Below are 15,058 nucleotides of genomic sequence, written 5' to 3' on the forward strand. Positions count from 1 at the left end.
CAAATCAAAGTTCCTCGAGCCAAGGAGCAGAGAGTGATAGCCCCCAAATCTCCCCTCGTTCAATTTCCCACAAATTTCTCCCAATACTTACACCAAATTATCTACAGAACTTCCATCCATTTGGTCCTCCGAGCAACTACCAGCCATATGGCCACCCACCTCCAACCTGTTGGAATTATGTGCCTAATGTACTGTTCTAATTTTATTTGGAGGAAAAACACATACATAAAAAATAATGCAAGCATATAACATACGTAAACATCCAACATACTGACTGGAACAAGATTGCGCAAGGAAATTACTCAATGATCCCGCGCAGAACGTAGTCGAACGTATTGAAGCAAATGTTGCAGAATCACCAAGCGGTCACGTGAGGACGCTGCCCAAAAACCTGATTGCCACCCCGTGTCGGAGATCCCGCTTTCCTTCAAGTCCGGTGCCCGTCGAATTCAAAGGGCGACAAGGCGTAGCAGCAAGATGTGCAGCGTAGTGAGTGGGGAGGCGAGCGTGTGACAATGTACCTATCAGCCAGGATGTCTCTTGGTGTTACAGGCCTTCATAGTGCATCAATACCCCTCATCAAGCAAACTCATCAGGAGTAGAAACTACCCATTTGAATGACAGAAACTGCTGCCATCAAATAGTAGAAACTGATGCACCTTATTGCTGTTTAAAACAGCAGTTTCAATCTCATTGTAGTGCCATTAGGCTCAGCATAAAAAAATAGAAACTGCACAAGTAATAGCTTGTTGTACACACAAGTCACAAGTCACGCGATTTTTCACGTGAAAATGCACGTGAGCTGTACGTGCGTGTAGCAACAGTCTCCTCTTTCATTTGCACCTATTTTGCATAGCGAGGAGACTCACATATTTAAGCAAGGCAATCTCTCTATGGAACTAAAAGTTGTGCATGCTTTGGAATTTTTAGATTGGACCACACATGAACCTAAATCCAACACAATATTTCAAGGTGCACACAACCATGGAAATTGGATGCAACCTATTCCAGGTTGCTGTCGTTCGCCGCAAATCCAACAACCGGAGGAGATGGGGGACTATGCGAGGAGGATGCTGCAGAGGCCTTGTTGCCCCGGGGCTGCATGGTAGAGGATCGCTGGGTCGGAGGGCGGGGCGATGCTGCAAGGACAGGGAGAGACCAGTTTGGTTGCCGTCGCCGCATCGGGTGCGGGATCGGGGTGGACTAGGTGACGTGACGGTGGCAGCAGTAGGTGCGGATGGGAATATCCCCCATCGTGGTTTGCAAGGAAATAACAACCGAGATATGATTTGGCCAAAACATTCTAACTATAACAGATATTGTCGCATTTTGTTACTACAAAATATACCTAAACAATCCTAGCCATAACAAGAACGTCTCGATTGTCAATTACATCGTCAAACACTGACCTCATCATTCTTTGCTTTCTTCTCCAAGCACTTGCATCAAACATGAATTTTCGTATCTCATGCGGAAAACATACCCCCTTATAACTTGGCCACAAGATAATGATTATATTTAACGGCTTAGATTTTTTTACTGTACATGATAACTTGTACTCCAAAGTATCCTTTTAGCCTTCAAATTTGATCACAAAAAGTGGTCTTTTAGCTTGTAGTGAACCTCATGTGATTAAAGCAACACTACGTTTACCGAGTGCCCAATAGAATACACTCGGCAATTGAAAAAATACTCAGCATATCTACCGTTTCTGGTAGTACAACACTCACAACAATTAAAATAAGCATGGAGAAGCGCGTCGAGCCAATCAAATAATTAGTTGATGCTATTTTTCTGGTGCATTTATTCAGGATCCAGAATACCAAATAAAGAGCAGAGGAGGTGGCTCTTTTGATGTTTGCTCTACTGCTATATACACTTCCCCCAATCACAAATAACTGACGGTTTAAGGTTTGGAGTCTAATATTTCAACTTCCCCTTCTTCTTGCCGCGGTGGCCGTCCTTGCCCCACTGTTGATGGGGCTCAGCTCACGCCCGCGCCACAGCACTAACAGCAGCCATCCGGCGCTCCTCCTCTACTTCCTCTTGGGGGTATCCGCGGTGTACATCGCACTTATGCCCTACGTCCTGTCCTTCTTGACCTCCTACCTGTCTTCCTTGAAAAACGAACATGACTGGACCTACTTCGTGCTTATAATGTTTTCTATAGTCCTCATCCAGTTCCTCAGGGCCAAGGCTGATGTGTGGCAGCTCTGGCCGTGGCTGCCATCACCTCGCCTGTGGCGGACGACGACATCGACGGCCTAAAGATCCGGCCATCCATGGTGAGCCTCGCCTACCCCTTCTGGGTGGCGGCGCTTGTCATCTACAGCATATATACTTCTCTACGTGAAAACGGCCACCAGCCGCGTCTACGTCATCGAGCAGTACGCCATTGTAATTGCGCCCCTCTGGTTCCTTGACGCCTGCAGGATGGTGCTCAGGTTCGTCGTATTCCAGAGCGCGGCCGGTTCCTTTGCTCTCGGCCGCAATGTGCAGCTCGTCAGCGGCCACATGGCGGATCTCCAGCAAACTGGCTGCTTCGGAGCTGAGTGGCAGCTCCCAGCGGCAGTGCCCTGTCTCATAGTCACGGGAGAAAGGAACCGGGACGTGGAAGAAAGCCCAACGGGATAGCGTGTCAAGCCTTCCGCTCTGGAAGATGAACGCAAGACGCTGATCACACTGGACCGAGTCTGGTCTGAGAGTGGCCATCTGCTGACCCCGGAGCTCAAGGATCTCTGCCTCTCCTTTGCCCTCTTCAAGTGCCTGCGTAGGAGGTTTGCGAGGCACCAGCTCGCCGAGGGGGGCTCTAGCTGGCGTTCCGTTTCGTCGTTGGCGACTGGATGCTCGGCCAGGAAGGCGACCACGAGAGAATCTTCCGGGTGATCGCCGACGAGCTTTCATTCGCAAGCGATTTCTACTACTCCTCGCTCCGATCCCCGTGGCTTCTCTGGGCACCCTGCCCGCGGCTCTCCATTTCTTCTTGTCCTTGCTGATCTCAAGCCTGATTATACGCCTAACACAGGTACCGTTTCCTAGGAAAGACCAAAAGAGAAGCAGAGACCGAAAGGCCAAGAGAAGCAGAGACCGGGCCGGCCGGCGGTGGCGAAGACGCTGTGTGGGAGCTAGCTCCTTGCGGAGTTCTGTGTAGGACTTTAAAATTTGTCTGCTTCGTTTGTTTCACCGCTGCTACTGTGGGCACTATCTAAAGTATTAATCCATCCTGCTCCTGCTAATTACAATTACCATCTACAGCAGACAATTTAAAGTGGTTATGAAATTTCTTCAAACTAACTTCTGAAGTAATACAAATAATTTCACACGATGTGCATGAAAACAAAATTAATTTTACCACACCATTTACATGAAAAGAAAAGGAAGCACACAGTTGCAAAGCGTTATCACTTTCATGAGAGCAATTCCCCCTATAATAAAGCAGGACCGTAGCCCGTAGGGTCTTTTGTCTAAAACTTGATAAAAAAAATGAAGAATGACGGAGCAGCTATAATAAGTTCAGCTCGAGGCCGATATTGGAACGACAAACATTACTCATAACTCATAAGAGTTTAGGAGAGTATTATTTTTCATATTCGGGAAAACAAATGTAATTATTCAGTAATTACACGCACCAACAAGTTAACCACAAGTAATTAAAGAATGATAGCCAGCAATTCAATTATGCTTCAGGTAAAACATAGGCACCAACAAGTTCAGCGCAAGTAAAGAAATGATAGCCAGCGATTCACTTATCCTTCAATAAAACCATAGGATATCAAAGTTGTTCAGACTACTGTACCAAACGAACGGCGGCCAAATTAAATGAATAATGATTCAATGCCAAAGGAAACAACTACGCATTAACAATCTATTTACCTAGAGTGTGTTTGGTTGCATGCACCAAATTGTTTGTACCATATAATCTAATTAGTAGAATAATATAGTAAGTGGGATGATCTCATCCTGAATGAGTTGGTACAATTCACCCAACCAAACAAAATGATCATTATTATTTTGAATCATTTCATACATAAATCAATTTAAATGATACAACCAACCACCTTATTATTTTGAATCATTTCATACATAAATCAATCCAAATGGTACAACCAACCAAATACACCTTACACCTGACACGCCTAGGCAATTTCACCATCGTCCAAGCAGGATCACAGCATTGCTTTGCCTAGCAGTCTTGATCAAGGATTGACGAAGATCTCGAGGTCCAGAATCTCAGGGGTGATCGTCTTCCACAGCACGTAGCCACGCGCCATCCTGAACTGCCCCGTGCCGCCGACCACCGAGAGCTCCCGCAGCGGCGTGCCGATGTCGTCGCGCCCCAGGACCGTAAGCGAGCTGCCGGCGTATGGCCCCGACGTGAGCACCACATTCATGTTCACCAAGAGCTCCAGGTTGGCCACCGACGCCACCATGTAATAGCCCTGCGCGCGGCCCACGGTGGCCGACGATTGCGATGTGCCCTCGGTCAGCTTGTCGTCGATGACCACCGTGTTGCCGAAGTAGCCACGCGGGCCGTTGACCACCCGCACAGCCGTCGGTGACGGCCCGCCCGTCACGTCGTGCATGTAAAAGTGCAGGTGTGCCGACGTCGCAGCCGCCACCGCCGGGCCGGCGGCGAGGACTGCGGCCAGCAACATGATGGAGAAGAGCTTGCAGCAAGCCATGAGGGGAGGCTGGGACAGAGTTGCGGTGCGCTAGCCAGGCAGTGTGTACGCATATAAAGATAGCAGAAGCAACAGCAGCGGGTCGGAGAGAATGAGTGGATGAAAAAAAAAAGGAACAAAATGGCACATCTGTGCCAGTGTGACTATAGTTGGCCATTTAGCCCGCGGCCCGTGGGTCGGCCTACACCACGGGTGAGGCCTGGGCTGCTGCCTCAGCTCGTGGGTCGGCCCAGGCACGGCACAACTAGCAGCCAGCCCACCAAGGCACGATGGAGGCATGTTTAGACACGCTTAGGCACGATTAAGCACATCTAATTGTAATTTGTATATGTATTGTACGTGCGTTACCTCAGAATATATGTGTTTATATGTACAATAGGCACGATGGGCCACCGGGTCAGCTCGGCACGGCTACCAGCCTTTAGTGCCGGGCCTTAGCCGCTACGTTGGCCCGTCGGCCAGTCCAGCCCGGCACGATAAACATACGGGCCTAACCAGGCTGGGTCTAAACAGGCCGGGCCAAACCGGGCCCGGGTCAGCCCGTTTGGCCATATATGAGTGTGACAGTGTATGTCCACCGACCGACCGTGGAAGCAGGTGGATGTGGATCCAGCCATACATGTTTTTCCATTGAATATTTGAACGACTTGCAGCGATAAAACCGGATCTATCCAGCTTGCAATTGTAAAGCTACCTAGACAAGCAAATAAAACAGCAGATTTGGACGTATATGCATGGATGCTGCGTGGTCCCGATCTTCATCCAGATCGTCGGTGCATATACAGCTAGATTTGGAGGGTTGAGCAGTGACAGATTTGTAGTGACGCACGACATCCTGGCAAGATCGACGACTGGTTGATAGATCTAGGTAGTACCAAAGCAGACAATACAAGGGTGACGTGCTACGTGCCTGAACTTGTAACTTCTTCAAACTAGCAGGAGCCGTTGGATATCAATCTAACGGTAAGACCTAATAAATAGCATATCCTGCGCTTTTGACATCTCTTCCCTCACTACGGGGAACAGTAAGTTTGCCGAGTGCCCCACTCGGCGAAGCCCAAAAACGGCACACAACACTCGACATGGGTTTTAACAGCACAAAGCTGTTTGCCGCGTGTCAATTATACGGCACTCAGCAAAGCCTTTTGCCGAGTGTCAATAAGCACTCAGCAAACTTAAACCCTCAGCAAAAAAAGGTTAACGGCCTGGCACGGAGATGGCGCTTTTGCCGAGTGTCAGACAGTTAAACACTCGACAAAGTTTAATAACTTTGCCGAGTGTCAAGAAGAAAACACTTGGCAAAGTTATTAAACTTTGCCGAGTGTCAAACCCAAGACACTCGGCAAAGAAGCACCAACGTCTAGATTTTTATGGCCACTTTGCCAAGTGTTAATGCCAATACACTCGGCAAAGTTAAAACACTCGGCAAACAAGGTCTAGAACAACATAATTTGGCCTCTTTGCCGAGCGTTAATGCTAAAACACTCGGCAAAGCCCCCCTTTGCCGAGTGTTATACTCGGCCAAGTGACCAAACCCACCCTATTTTAATTGTTTTGTTATGTATAAAGGACCCCTCTCAAACAAACATCACAACATACAAATAAGCATCACAGGTATATATTAAGCATCACAGGCACACAAATAACATTCACAACACACAAATAAGCATCACCATCACAAGATCCGTTCACAACCACAAGTAGATGCTTAAGACAAGTAATCCACAAGTATATATTCTAGTTTAACCACAAGACACAAGCCGTTGAAACAAGTCACTGAGGAGGCCGCGATGGCCACTGCGTCCAACCTGGGTCCGATGGTTGATTCGATCCCACCGATTGATTCTACACAAAGTTAAAGAGATTACATAAGTTACTTTTCTATTGTGTGTTCTGCAAGATATATACCATGATGTATCTAGTTTTTAGTTTGTTTCTAGTTTCAAGTTTCTAGTGTCTAGTTTAATTCTAGTTTCTAGTGTCCGGAATATTTCTAGTTTCTAGTTTAATTCTACATTGAATGTGCAAAAACTATAAACGGTGATTATAAGGTTGACAATTAGGTGACTCACAGGAGTAGTTGTAGAAGGTGGGGGTAAAGAGAATAGGTTCGGTAACATAGGTGGCGGAGCTTGACCCATCCTCTCAAAAACACTCTGCATATACAAAAACATCTGCTCCGTCCTCTATCATGCTGCCTGCTGATCTGCCTCCCATTCTGCCACGATCCTCACCTCTAGGTCCTCCTGTTGCTTCCTTTCTTGTTCTACCTGGGCCTACAATTTTTCATCCCTATGTTACAATGCAAAGCAAAACGTATGTACAAATCAACGAATGATGAATAAAATAGAAATAACCTGTAGAGCCTCCAACTGAAACTGTGCTGAGGTCGGCCGTGGGCGTATCGCCGAGCTTGAGCTCGTGCTCCTTGCTCGGATCTGGAAGAGAGTGGGAGTAGAGGCCGTGTCGATTATGCTATCACCAATCCAATACCGGCCATGCTTCTTGACTTCTCCCACCTCATCACGATTTCTCCATCAAGATCCTGGGAGCTCGGATCGAACTCTGACCCATTAATCTCCCTTGTCATCGATGTGTACTCGGTGATGCGGCTGTGGATGTTGGGATCGCTGTATGCCTCGGCGGATCCTCCATGTTGAAATCGATGTTGGCCGTCGCCTTACCTTTTTGGATAGAGCCCATGTCTTGAAATTGGTGCAAGGCTGGCCATCATGTGACGACGACTACGACAAAAATGCAAAATGATTAGAACTTGTGCAGAATTGAGCGTTAGAATAAAGAAATGAATTCGCGTACCCAATTTTCCCTGTGTTCGTCGAGGCTCAGGCTGCCTTGATGGTGTGATGCTGTGGCATCAGCAAACACCACTCCCAGCAAGCAAGGTGGTGCTCCAACCACTTGGACTGCAACCACACGTCCACCATTTTTTCCCAACACTGGGTCTGCTAGGCGCACCACCACGGAGGTACCTACGTCATCAAGTATATGACATATAAAAAAAATGAAATTAAGCGTAATTAATCTCAAAAAAATAAGTATCAACATTTTATATTTACCTTCAAGAATTCTTCTCGGGTCAGGTTCATTGTTCTTGCCTCTTCTTTTGTAACCTTCACCATCTATATTGAGCATAGTAGTCGATGATGGCCTGGACACGCGCCTTGTAGTGCATGTCCTTCACGAGCTTATTGGCAGCTTCTTCAGAGACGGAGGCCGCCTTGGCCTTGAATCCCTCCTGGCATCTGTAGAAGTCCTGCATATAGAATCGATGTATATAGCTATTATTTAAAATGATATGTGTAGTGAAGGTGATGTATTGAGTAATGTAGTGCGAGGAATACTTACCCACATCTCGGCCTTCACACGGAATGCCTTATTTTCGAATCTCCTGTTGTCACAATCAGCGACGTTGGGGGCGGGGACGTAGTGGTCCCACGTGTACGCTGGCTCCTGCTGTCCGGTGAACTCCACCAAGCTAGGGAAGTGTAGTCTGCACAAAAGGCTAAGGATACCGTTGACCTTGCGGTTGTGATCACCCCCACTAAGCTTAATCCAACCCCTGCACAAGTGATTATTATAAATTATTAGTTTCCATTGTAATTTTCAACATATCAAACGAAAAATTATTGAGAACATCTAAAGTTACTTACCATCTCCCAGTGGCTTGAATCAGTGAGCATCTATGAACAGGTATCGTTCACCTCGGGAGGGATGAAGGACCTCGCAACCAGATCTTGGACTGGGAACCCCCAGCCTCCTCCCCCTCCTGCTCCTACTCCTCCTGTACCTCCTCCTCGTCACCACAAGCATGCGCGGAAGGTAACTCTTCCTTAGATGACGAGGAAGCTACAGGCGACGGGGGCCTCGCCCCTTTACCCTTCCCTCGACCACTACGTCCACCCTAAACCTCTGCCACCTCCGTTCCCTCAACCCCTGCCTCGAACCCAGCTTCGATCCCTGCCCTACCCCTGCATCCACCTCTCCCTTGACCTCTCCCTGAAGATGAGCCTAAAGCTACAACTTTGATTTTTTTGTAAAACATCGAGACCTTCCTTGTACTGCCCACCATTATTCAATCACCTGCAATTAAAAAGAGTAAACCAATCAACATAGATGAACAAAAAATACTTAGAAAGATATGCAAAACAATGTAAACATTCTTCAAACATAACATGGTATGACAAATAATAATTAAATTAGTACAGATCATACATGTATTAGAAATAATCATCATGATCGGGATTAGCTGGATCATAAGTCTCATCATCACTATCACGCGTGTCGATATAATCATGTCTGTGCTCCGAAGGAGGAATGGCATCATCATTGTCATTGCCTAATTGTAATTACTGGAGTAATTCTAAGTCCTTCACATTTTGAACCTCGTCTCCAGCGTCCTCGTCAGCAACCCTTTCATTGTCTACTTCCATTCCGATCGCTTCGGTTAAGTCTACCTCAAAACTCCCTTCGGGACCATCCTCTTGGAAGAACTCTCCGTCATATGTGTTGGGATCTATGTTGTAATCTTCATTGTTTGGTACATGTAGTTTACCATGTGGCGATACTTTGTACACAACATCCCAACCATTAAGATGGTCATCGGTTTGGCACGGATATAACAGATAATAAACTTGTGTGGCCTGTTGAGCTACAATATAGACATCATCTCCTGTTAAGATGGATGATTGTCGAATTTCGACTAGCTCAAGATTAGGGACCTATCTCACGACTGATGGATCAAACCAATTGCATTTGAATATGACTGATGGAATACACTCAGCAAACAAAAAACACTCGACATATCTACAGTTTCCGATAGTGACTACGCCAAAAAAACAATTTTTACTGGTGGGCCAAATGGTTATGTGCTGGCGAGTATTGCACCTGGCAGCAACTTTGAGCCAGCACAAATGGCTCTCTGTGCTGGCGGGTGGTTATGTCACCCGGCATCACATTTGATTTTGCGAAAATAAAAAAAAGAGGCTCCCGCCGCCCGCCGGCCTCCTGCTGCACCAGCCGACATCGCTCGTCTTGCCCTCGCCGGCGTCGCTCCTCGCGCCGTGCCCATCTTCCACGCGGGGAGCACGGCGGCTCAGCTACGCTCCGCTCAGCTACAGCGACGCGGCCACTGCCGGTCGCCGGGGACTCCTGTCGCGGCCGCCAGCAGCACCGGGATGAGCGGCATGTCGTCGGTGCTCATGGCCTCCTCCACGCTAACCGGCTGCCCACCTGCACGCCGCTGGGCGGCTGCCACCGGGACTCTGGGAACGCGGCCTCCTGTAGTGCACCACCGCGGCCGTAGTGCAGCGGGTCCGTGTACACCACCGGGTCAGCCGTATTCGAAGTCCTCCTCGCGGCCGTAGTTGGCGTACACGGCCTCCGCGGAGATGAACCCGGACGCCGCGTACGCGTAGAACATCCGCGGTGAGCCTAAGCGAGAGCAAATTCATGCTGCAGCGCCCCTACGACATGCCGAGCGCACCCGCGCACCCGTCGCCGGCCACCCGCGCTGCCCTCGCACGCCCGCCCGCGCCCGGGAGAGTTAGCACCAGGAGGGAGGGAAAGTTGAGAAAGATCGGAGAGAGAGAGGAAGAGTTAGCACAGGGAGGAGGGAAGGAGATAAAGGTGGGAGCGAGAGAGGAGCTAGAGTGGATCCGGGGAGAGAAATTCGGCCAATGGGAGAGCTCCATTTTGGAAATACTGATTGATCGTGGTGGAACGTATGTGGGCATGCATGCACAGTGGGACATGCATGCACACAGTGCATGTGCATGGTGCTGCGCTCGCTTTTGTGCAGGAGCTGGGCACTGTGTTGGTGGGTCACATAAGCGCCCACCAGCACAAATTCATCCACATGTACCGGCGGATGCTTGTGTCACCCGCCAGCACAGGCAGGCGTTACCCCGCCAGCAGAAGAACCATCCGCTAGCATGGTAATTTCTCTGTGTCAGCAAAAATTATTTTTGGCATAGTGCTTCAACACTGATTGCGGCCTATGAATCTATGGATGTTGCAGCCTCACTTCCGAGTATACCCGCTGCCCACGTTGTAAGAAATGCAGCCTTGATCGAGATTTCTCATCCTTCTAATGAAATAAATCATAATAATAATAAATAAATGGAGGATAAAGTAGTTAAGCTTTACAATACTTTTGATAAGTGATATCTTCACAAAATTAAGGAAAAAAATACGTGCATTACCTCCCTAAGCTTCCTTTGTCACCATGGAAAAGGAGACCGAGCTCTCTATCAATGAGTGGCTCGGACGATCAGAGACACCATCCTTGTCCTGTTTCCATGAGACCGAGCTCTCGATCTACCAGTGTCTCTTCTCCCAGTAACGGAAGGCCAGATCAGAGACACCATCCTTGTCCTATTTCCATGCCACACTACTGGAAACAGGGAGTGCCCATGACACTTGGCGAAATCCCAAAAATATTTGGCAAAGGCTTTGCCGAGTGTAACACTCGGCAAACATCACACGGCATCATTTTGTCGGCAAACGTTTCTTTGCCGAGTATTTTTTGTCAGGCACTCGACAAAGACTTTGCCGAGTGCTAAACTGGCTCTCGGCAAAAAAAAAGGTACGGGACATGGAGAAGACGATGACGACGGCTATGCTGAGTGCCTAATGGCAAAAACACTCGGCAAAGCATGCCTCTTTGCCAAGTGCCAGAGGGGAAAAACAATCGGAAAAGCGTGCCTCTTTGCCGAGTACCAAGTAATTCAGCAAAATCGACTCTGACTCCAACCTATCACATAGGGGGCGGTGGTGCCGGGAGGCCATGCGCCGAAGGCGGGGCACCAGGCGCCGGGGGTCGTGCGCTAGGGGCCAGGAGGCCGGCCTTCGGGGGTGGGAGGACAAGTGCTTGGGGTTGGGAGGCCAGCTGCCGGGGGTGGGAGGGTGGGCGCCGAGGGGCAAATGCCGGCAGCAGCGAGGGAGGCCGGCGGCGTGGCGTGTGTGTGAGAGAGAGTTTGGGTGCGTGCGTGTGTGGAAGTGAGGGAGTGGTTTTACTGGTGATGACGTATGTTTGCCGAGTATTCTAGATCTGGTGCTCGGTAAAGCCGGGTATGCCGAGTGTCGGATCGTAACACTCGGCAAACCTCGTTTCTTTTTCATTTTCCTTCCTTCTTTTCCTTCTTTTCCGTAACATGTTTTTCTAAATTTGATTCGATGTACTTTAAAAATACCTTGTCAAATCAACAATATATGTTTGATTTTTCTACTAATATTATTCTATTATTTTATGCAGTTATAGCTCAAATTCTATTTATATCAATTAAAATTCTGTAATTGCACTTAATAAATTAAAATTGTCAAACGGTTTAAAAAATTACCAAAATTTCACATGAAATAATCTATGTTCTCTATTACCTATACAAAATGTTTTGAAGTCAAACTCCAATTCGACCATCACTTTGACTCCAAATCTTACCGAATCCTTCTCAATGCTATGATTCTTCTTCGTAGATGCTTCGATTTGTAAACTTCGTACGTGATAAATTATGCGAAACCTTCTCAATTTTTCACCACAGCCTCCACGTATGATATCATCACATCATGACAAATCTCATGATTTTCAGACTTCGTTTGCTTATTTTAGAATTTAAAAACCATTCGGCTATAAGTTCGTGATTTCTGAACAAGATGTTCGAAATTTCTTTTCATTTCCTGAGTAAGTTCAAATTTGACTTATACCAAAAAAATTCCTTGAAATGCAATAAATTAATTAAATATAGCAAACAGATACATAAATATACCAAATTTGTACATGGAGTACTACATGCTGTATGTGAAGAGTAGAAAAAGTTTCAAGATCAAAATTGTTTATTTGCCGAGTGTCGAGGGAAAACACTCGACAAACTTATCACTTCGTCGAGTGATGAGAGTATGATATACTCGTGAAAGGAGTAAAAAAGAACATATATTGTTAATACACTCGCCGGCTGCAGGAGCCGGCGAATCCTACGTTACGATGACCCAATATTTTCTTAATTCTCTGTCTTTGTTTACTCGTGTCAGGAAGTGGCTGCAGGCCCATGGATATAAACTAGAGGCACCTTGGAAGGAGATGGACGTGACAGCTTCCTAACCACATTTTTAACATTATTTCAACACTTCATGATCGCAGACTAACTCAAATGTTTGCTTGGAATGAAGCAGCCATGTCTGTTCCTCAAGGCTACTGCAAGTGATCACTGAGTGAGTAGTGACAGTCTGCAAAATCTGCATTGCACGCATACACTGAGCAAATAGCGCCATGGTGTTCGCGTTCGCCGCCGGTAATGGCGTGGCGGCGGAGGTGCTGACGGCGCGGTTTGCCCGGCAGGTCCTGTGGGGGCGTTGGTTCACGCTGTTTGCGTGCCTGCTGATCCTGTCGGCGTCGGGCGCGACGTACGCCTTCGGCATCTACTCCCGTGCGATCCGGATGTCGCTGGGCTACGACCAGCGCGCCGTCGCCACGCTCGCCTTCTTCAAGGACCTCGGCAGCAACGTCGGCGTCCCCGCGGGGCTCCTCAACGAGGTGGCCCAACCGTGGGCCGTGCTCGCCGTCGGCGCCGCCATGAACCTGGCGGGCTACCTCATGGTCTACCTCTCCCTCGCCGGCCGCGTCGCGCGGCCCCCCGTCTGGCTTATGTGCGCCTACGTCTGCGCCGGCGCTAACTCGCAGGCGTTCGCCGGCACGGGGGCGCTCGTTACCTGCGTCCGGAACTTCCCGGAGACACGCGGCGCCGTGCTCGGCCTGCTCAAGGGCTACGTGGGGCTCAGCAGCGCCATCCTCGCGCAGGTCTACCTCGCCCTATACGGCGGCGGCGACGCCAGGTCGCTCGTCCTGCTCATCGCCTGGCTCCCCGCTGCCGTCTCCGTCGTGTTCCTCGGCACCGTCCGCGTCCTGCCTCCGCGCCGGCCGAGGCAGAAGGGCGGTGGCGGAGGAGGCGACGGCGTGTTCCTCTGCTTGCTCTACATCTCCATCGCGCTCGCGGCGTACATCCTCATCATGATCGTCGTGCAGAGGCAGGCCACTTTCTCGCGCGACGCCTACGCCGCGTCGGCCGCCGGGCTCCTCCTCCTCCTCTTCCTCCCCTTCGCCGTCGTCGTCAGGCAGGAGTACCGTATCAAGAAGGAGCTCGAGGAGTCCCTACGAGCGGCGCCCACGACGGTGGTGACCGTCATTGATAAACCAGCCGCCTTGCCAGTGCCAGAGATGCCGGCGAGCACAACCGACACACCGCCATCGTCTTCCTGCCGCCGCTCCTTCCTGAGGCACACGTTCACCCCGCCGGCGCACGGCGAGGACTACTCCATCCTGAAGGCGCTGGTGAGCGTGGACATGCTGATCTTATTCGTGGCCATCGCCTGCGGCGCCGGCGGCACACTGACAGCGATCGACAACATGGGTCAGATCGGGCAGTCGCTGGGGTACCCTCCCAAGAGCGTCGACGCCTTCGTCTCCCTCATCAGCGTCTGGAACTACGCCGGCCGCGTCGCCGCCGGGTACGCCTCCGAGGCGCTCCTCTCCCGGTACCGGTTCCCGCGGCCGCTCGCGCTCACGGCGGTGCTCGTCGCCTCCTGCGCCGGCCACCTCCTCATCGCCGCCGGCGCGCCACGGGGCACGCTCTACGTGGCGTCGGTGCTCATCGGCTTCTGCTTCGGCGCGCAGTGGCCACTGCTTTACGCCGTCATCTCCGAGCTGTTCGGGCTCAAGCGCTACCCGACGCTCTACAACCTCGGCGCCGTCGCGAGCCCTGTCGGCGCCTACGTGCTTAACGTGCGCGTCGCCGGGAGGCTATACGACGCCGAGGCGGCGAGGCAGCACGGCGGGGCGCTGCCCGGCGGCGGTGGGGACAAGACGTGCGTCGGCGTGGAGTGCTTCAGGAGGTCGTTCCTGATCATCACGGCCGCCACGGCAGCCGGCGCCATCGTGTCGCTGGTGCTTGTGTGGAGGACGAGGGAGTTTTACAGGGGCGACATTTATGCCAAGTTCAGGGATAATGCGGCTGTAGGCGAGGAGTCACTGGGTGGTGGTGGCGTGGCGGCGGAGCAGCGTCCTGGTCGAGGAGGTGCTGGAGGTAGTGTCAACGGAGAGCAACGAGATGGCTAGCTAGGTGCCTGAGTTGATTTGGTCAAAATTCAGTACCATGCTCCGCCAAATCCAGTTGACTTGGGCAAGGAGGTAAGTTTGGTTTTATCGAGGTTGGCACACAGCTCATTTTTATAATGAACTTGTACGAGTTTTAAAGCAATAAAATAGGGTAAAAATAAACTGGCTAATTAGACCCATAATATTTTCGACGCAACCACACTTGCACCACAGCTTCCTTCTCTATCACACACACTTCTTCTATCACACCTAT

The 15,058-nt window shown here is 49.9% G+C and overlaps 2 protein-coding genes across 2 annotated transcripts; one reads left to right on the forward strand and one right to left on the reverse strand.

Moving 5' to 3' along the window:
- Positions 1–3,978: 3,978 nt before the first annotated feature.
- LOC117866602 (dirigent protein 21) lies at positions 3,979–4,758 on the reverse strand. Its single transcript, XM_034750849.2, has one exon. The coding sequence runs from the start codon at positions 4,680–4,682 to the stop codon at positions 4,197–4,199; it is 486 nt and encodes a 161-aa protein (XP_034606740.1). The 5' UTR covers positions 4,683–4,758; the 3' UTR covers positions 3,979–4,196.
- An 8,047-nt stretch (positions 4,759–12,805) lies between these two features.
- LOC140220060 (protein NUCLEAR FUSION DEFECTIVE 4-like) lies at positions 12,806–14,967 on the forward strand. Its single transcript, XM_072295725.1, has one exon. It carries the CDS (start codon positions 12,964–12,966, stop codon positions 14,803–14,805), a length of 1,842 nt encoding a protein of 613 aa, XP_072151826.1. The 5' UTR covers positions 12,806–12,963; the 3' UTR covers positions 14,806–14,967.
- The last annotated feature ends 91 nt before the right edge of the window (positions 14,968–15,058 follow it).

This window comes from Setaria viridis, chromosome 8 (genome assembly GCF_005286985.2).
Source record: "Setaria viridis chromosome 8, Setaria_viridis_v4.0, whole genome shotgun sequence".
NCBI classification, from domain to species: Eukaryota; Viridiplantae; Streptophyta; class Magnoliopsida; order Poales; family Poaceae; genus Setaria; species Setaria viridis.

What these genes read in the sequence shown, in the direction of transcription:
- LOC117866602 (XM_034750849.2), bottom strand. Translation starts at nt 4,682, where the DNA reads ATGGCTTGCTGCAAGCTCTTCTCCATCATGTTGCTGGCCGCAGTCCTC.
- LOC140220060 (XM_072295725.1), top strand. Translation starts at nt 12,964, where the DNA reads ATGGTGTTCGCGTTCGCCGCCGGTAATGGCGTGGCGGCGGAGGTGCTG.